Raw genomic sequence first — 6275 nt, 5'->3', positions numbered from 1 at the left:
GTTTGTTTAAATGAATTTCAAGAAGATGAAAATCTCAAAGTCATTCCAAATTGTGACCATTTTTTTCACATTGATTGTATTGACATTTGGCTTCAAAATAACACAAATTGTCCACTTTGCAGAAATAGCCTCTCATCACACATTACAAAAAAGTTCCCTTTAGATCAAATCATCATTCCTCAAGATCAAGATCCTCAAATAAGTAACAATTTCATAGAAGAAGATTATGTTGTGATAGAACTATTTGGAATTCAAGAAAGATTAAATTCAAGGGAATTATCAACAGGGGATTTATCAACTAGCCATTGTGCTAACAAAATTGAACCAAAAGTCACAAGAAATAAAGTCAAAAAATTGAGTCATGAATGCATTGACATAAGAAACAAGGATGAACAATTTATAATTCAACCAATTAGGAGATCTTTTTCAATGGATTCATCGTCAGATCAACGAATTTACGTACCAGTTGAGGAGATTATGCAGCAACAGATGCAAGTGAGTCATGTTAAAAGATCATGTTTTTCATTTGGACATGGAAGAGGATCAAAAAATGTTGTTGACTCAGTTGACTTAGTTGGGGGGGGGGGGGGTTAGATTTTTTTTAAAAAATTATTTTTGGAGTGTGGTAGTATTTTTGGTTATAAATGTAAAAAGTATTATTGGATTTGTTTTTAGAAATTGTGGGAAGATAGTTGTGGATACAGAGAAAAAATGAGCTAAAGGGACAACTTTACATGTATAAAAAAAAGGTTCTCGTGCACAAAGCATCTGACGTTAGCAGTGTATGGAGAAGGATCACACCCCAAGGAATATGATGTAGACAATCTATCCTAATGCAAACATTAGTAGCTGCTTCAACGGCTCAACCCTGTGACCTCATATAGAGACAATTTTACTGTTGCTCAAAAGCTCCCCTTCAAAAAGGACAATTTTAAATATTTTTGTCAAATCCTTCTATTATTAAATACGGATGTGTATATTTTTTTATGTATAGAAGAGAATGATTTTTTAAGGATTTTCTTTAATGTTCTCTTATTAAAACGATTATACAATCAAATAACATGTTATTTGTAACGGACTGCAAAACTAAGTTTTCTATCTGATATTTGAAAATTACTGGTCCAACTAATTCAGTTTAGAACCACATATTCCGTTCTATGAATTTTTGTCTCTATTTTTATTGTTTTGGTTTTTTAGTATCCTTGGGATTAGCATCTGATGTGAATTCCTTCATCGTATCGTCTTCATGATGTAATTCTTTTTTTGTTGTGCAGCATTTTTCTTCATCTTTTCTCTCTGATTTTGGATCTTCTTTTCCCCACAAGAGCAAGTAAAGGCCAACAATGACAATTATTGCTCCTATGATGCTGAAAATAGAAAAAAAATGGTTAATTATTTAGAACATAAAGAATTCATTGTTTTCTACTTTCTCCATATAAATTTATTTGACATAGTTTGAGTTGTCATGATAATGACATGAGCTAAGCTTAAATAAACTTGCGAGGATTTATTTTGGTGTTATAGTTTGATTTGTCACAAAGCTTAAGAAAGAAATAAAAGACTTTTGAAATCTATCAACTATACGTCAATCCCAACCAAGTTGAGATCGGCAATAATAATCTTCATTGATCATGTCGCTTCATTTAAGCTCATTTTCGACTAATTATACATAATAGAAAGTAGTAGTTGTCTATATTTGAGCATATAAAATGAGTTTTTTACCTGCCCATATATAGCTTTTCCCCAAACACAAAGTATGCTACAAGTGCCACTAATATAGTTGATAGTGGATTAAACATAGTCACAAAAACAGGTCCCTTTTGCTCTGTGCACCACAATTGAATATAGCACACCAAACCAGAAATAACTATACCCTGTTTTAAATCCCAGGAAAAAAAAAAAGTTGTTAAAGCTTGTCACAATCAAATAAAATTTCACTAGAGAGTTATATTACTCGAATTCTTTAAAAATATTATCACATTTGTATCAAATCCTCCAAAACGTGTGTTATTTTTAGAGATTCGTTATACATCTAAAAGTATTTTTGATAAGTCCATGCAACATAGCTACGAGAGATGATCGGACCCTTCTTACCCCATATATTGTAGACCAAAAATCAATGTTGAAACCAATAGTCCAAGCAGCTCTTTTATGTTGTACTATGACTGTGTAGAAAGCTGATTGTGCTGCTCCAAAAAAAGTCACCCATGTTGTCAGTGACAATTGTGCTGGATATCTTTTCTGTGTGTAAGACTGTAAAATTTGAAGGATGCATAGACAGACTCAGAATTTGAACTTTATAGATTCTGAATATTATGATAATCATTTCAAATGCTAGTAAATACTTCAACGATTGGCCGAGGGGACTTCCCGGATACAAATAATTCAGTTAAAGACGATTAGGCAAAGACGTTAGGTAGTATCAGTAGAGTATAAAACTAGTATATATTTAGTAAATTACATAACACAAACATACGATATAGAACAAACCTACTTGGTTCAGCTGAACCCGTAAGTTGACTTCTAGCTCCAAGAATGTGTGTCTGTCACGACCCAAAACTGGACATAGCCTAACTCTTGTCGAGCCAACCCTTTATAACCTCAACACAATCAAGAAACATAGACAAGAACTCCACTTTGGAAGTTAGCAATTTTCTGATAGTGACAAAAAAGCTTGCTTACTTTATAAACATTTGACTGAAATCACATTATTATTATATATTAACTTAAGGTCATTCTATAAAAAAAACATAACTTCAAATTGTAAATTACGTCTCTAGTAATGAATCTGTCACAACTAGACGATCATAATAGACACCTAATGGCCTCAACCTAACCCTTGACCCCTAACAAAAATCAAGAAACATAAAATTTCAACACATAGAACAATTTATATAGTGCAAAAACTAGTCTAAATATAGACAAGATTATATTTTTGTAAAAATGACCTGCATGATGTACCATATGGCCCTTGTAATGCAACTAGCAAAAGCCAAAATTGAGCCCTTGACCCAATCTTCCTTGACAACATTGTTTCCTTGATGAATGTATATGATAGGATGCCATAAATTCTTCAAAATTGCTCCTTTGTACAATGTCATAATCATAACTCCAGCCAAAGAAACAAGTGTTCCTATTATTTTTGCTATTCCTCTAGGGTCTTCAACATTAACAATTTCCAACCTACAATATTAGAAAACTTATAAAATTAGAGTTTAATTAAGCTCTCACTACTTCACAAGAATCTTGTGATAAATGACTTAATTTGTTTAATGTTTATAAATAATTATCCCATAATTAAAAATGTGTGCTCTTAGTCTATGTGTAGGAAATATGTTTTGTTTGAACTATATTACTGTCAAATATATATAATAAAAAAAAAAACTTAACATAATACACGAGTAATTTTGTGATTGATTAGTTAATAATTATAATAAATTTGTAAATGTCCACAATCAAAGGATCAAATGTTTAATTAGTTATATATCACATGGATTAAAATTAAAATTATTTATATACTAGTAACTACGGGATAAAAATGCTATTAAATCATTTGATTAATAAATTAATTACCTGAGGATTACTGCCAATACAAAGGTGAGTGCAGCAATAGTGTTGAGCATAGAAGCTATAAGTGTTGGAGAAGTGAAAGTCAAGCTCACAGAGTACATGTTCAAAGTTAAAGTCGCTCTGAAATAAATTAAGGACAAAAAATGTTAGTATTATTTTTACTCAAATAATTATATTTCAAAAGGATAATTAATGATGTTTAATTGAGCTTAATTACCCCATTAGAGAAAGTACAAAGAACTCCAATAGCAAAGCCATAGTTAACTTTGGTCTCTTTTTTCTGCGTAAAGAAACAAAAACATTTAAAAGAGAATTTAAAAAATTATTAAGGAAAAAATAAATTAAAAGAGTAAATCATTCAACTGTCGATGTGTTATATTAAATTTGTACTACTATTCCATATTTAAGGATAATTTAGTTCAAATATGACACACTTCCTCTATTCTTAACTACTTGTCCAATTTAATTTTTTTATTTGTCCCTTTTTACTTGTTCATTTTGACAAATAAAAAAAGGACAATTTTTTTTTACCTATTATACCCTCAATTAATTAATTTTGAAAACGGAAAAGAGTCATAATTACCCCTGTACTCTTAGAAAAGGATCATATTTGCCCTTCATCATACTTTTTTGATATATTTACCCTTGTCATCCAACTTTAAGGTCATATTTACCATCCATCCGTTAAATCTCCATATTTTCACATAATATTATTCATGTTGTGCCTATGTGGATTTTATTTTTATATAATTAAATCTAAATATTATTAAAATTATTTAACTTGCTCCATACATTAAACCTAATCAAAATAAAACCCAATTTGATTCTTCTGCGTAAATTTCTTTATGGGCATTCTATTGGAACAAATGTAGAAAACTATATAGTATCTCCTCTTTCACATTAGACAACACTCAACTTTAGAACTAATACAGATTTTAGCATTCAATTAGATATTTTTGTAAAGCCAAGTTTCATCGCTAATCTTGACGCATAAAATTGATTAATCAACTCGATATTTTTGTTAAAGAATGTGAAGTGAGGTTCAACAATGGAGATGGATGATTTAAGTTGGTTTCCAGTAGCTATCAATGGGAAAGATTAAATTCGAAGCAACTACCAGAAAACTTCTATATTTAATGTTATTTGATGGATCTGCTTGGTGTTTCGATTTTCCGATAGTGATGGAGATCTCAGATCTGATTATAATTACATTAACCCATCTGTCCCATACAAATAGAAAACCCAAACCCACGATAGTTAAGACTTGTTCTTGGTTCATTAGTGGATGGGGTTTAATTCAATGTGGTTGGGTTAAAATGATTTTAGATTTAATTAGATAAAAATAAAATCCACACAGGCATAACATAAATGATATTATGTAAAAATATGGAGATTTAAGGTAAATATGACTTTAAAGTTGGATGGCAAGGGCAAATATATCAAAAAAGTATGACGAAGGGGAAAATATGACCCTTTTCCGTTTTGAAAAAAGTTACAACTTCTTGAAAATCTTAAATTTTTAACATAATTAATAGGGATAAAATGGTAAATTCACCATATCAATAATTGTTTTCTTAATAGGTGTGTCAATTCAAAAGTGGAAAAGCAATTAGGGACAGAGGAGGTATTTGCTACTACCTCCGTCCACTTTTAATTGTCATAGTTTCCCTTTTTAGAGTCAAACTATAAAAACTTTGACTAATATTTTATGATGTATTTTTTTATCATATTGATATACAAAAAATTGCAATTTATAGTACTTTCGTATAGTTTTTGAGTCTAAATTTTTTATTTAAAATATCGAATTAATGTAATCTAATTAAATTTTGAAAATTAGTCAAGTTGACTTTCAAAAAGCGCAACATGACAAATAAAAGTGGACGAAGGAAGTATATTACAGGATCATATATATATATTTCAAGTAATTGAAGGTTAAATATACTTAGCCAACTATTTCAAGGACAAAATACAGAATTTATCAATAATAGAAGAACAAAAAGTGCAATTATCCCTTCCATTCGATTTGTTTTAGTTTGACAACACAATGAAGTTTAAGAATACAAAGAATATTTGTTAAATAGTGTTGGTCATAAGGTAAATATGTTTTTTGACATAACAAAGTTCATCGGTAATGTAAAAAGTCCTTTACCCTATCAACATATATAGCCAACATATTTATAGGCTAAAAATGGTGAGTAACTCAAATAACAATTCTCTAATGATCTAAAAAGTTTGTCTCACTATCAGCATATATAAAACTAAAATCTTAAACTTATATCGACCGTTAATTATAAGATACGTACCTTTCAAGAAAATACGCGAACGGTAACATAACTAGACCTCCCACGATGTTTCGATAAGTTACGTAGACATGAGGGTTCATCCCATGGCTGAATGAAGCTTCAGTAATGAAATAAAGAAAAGTGTAGCAACTTTGTACTAAAATCATAAGAAGATGAGGTTTGAACTTATCCATAGCCATATTTCTTTGCAAAAATGACCCTTTTTCTTTTATAAAATGACCACAATTTACTACTAGCTAATATAGACAATTAATATGGAATTAAGAATGGCGTTCGATTCCTTCAAATTTTTAAGAGATAGGATCTTGTTCTTGATCAAACATATTCTTGTGGTGAAAATAATTTTATACTTTTCCCACACAAAGATAGAATATGTTTCTTGTTTGTTATAAAGAAGAAGAA

The 6275-nt window shown here is 29.9% G+C and overlaps 1 protein-coding gene across 1 annotated transcript; it reads right to left on the bottom strand.

Annotated features, from left to right (window-relative positions):
* Positions 1-1027: 1027 nt before the first annotated feature.
* LOC102589368 (WAT1-related protein At4g08300-like) lies at positions 1028-6222 on the bottom strand. Its single transcript, XM_006356047.2, has 7 exons — positions 5874-6222; positions 3788-3850; positions 3574-3690; positions 2949-3183; positions 2095-2253; positions 1723-1874; positions 1028-1367 (listed from the first exon to the last, which is right to left on the bottom strand). The coding sequence occupies exons 1-7, from the start codon at positions 6050-6052 to the stop codon at positions 1178-1180; spliced, it is 1095 nt and encodes a 364-aa protein (XP_006356109.1). The 5' UTR covers positions 6053-6222; the 3' UTR covers positions 1028-1177.
* Between the last annotated feature and the right edge of the window lie 53 nt (positions 6223-6275).

The sequence above is a fragment of the Solanum tuberosum genome, unplaced genomic scaffold (genome assembly GCF_000226075.1).
Source record: "Solanum tuberosum cultivar DM 1-3 516 R44 unplaced genomic scaffold, SolTub_3.0 scf00214, whole genome shotgun sequence".
Classification (NCBI taxonomy): Eukaryota; Viridiplantae; Streptophyta; class Magnoliopsida; order Solanales; family Solanaceae; genus Solanum; species Solanum tuberosum.
This window is presented reverse-complemented; position numbering and strand designations above follow the sequence as displayed.

What these genes read in the sequence shown, in the direction of transcription:
- LOC102589368 (XM_006356047.2), bottom strand. Translation starts at nt 6,052, where the DNA reads ATGGCTATGGATAAGTTCAAACCTCATCTTCTTATGATTTTAGTACAA. An exon ending in TTCGCGTATTTTCTTGAAAG is followed by an intron (nt 3,851 to 5,873) that starts GTACGTATCTTA and finishes TTCTTTACGCAG; the next exon opens with AAAAAAGAGACCAAAGTTAA. An exon ending in CCATATGGTACATCATGCAG is followed by an intron (nt 2,254 to 2,948) that starts GTCATTTTTACA and finishes CAAATTTTACAG; the next exon opens with TCTTACACACAGAAAAGATA.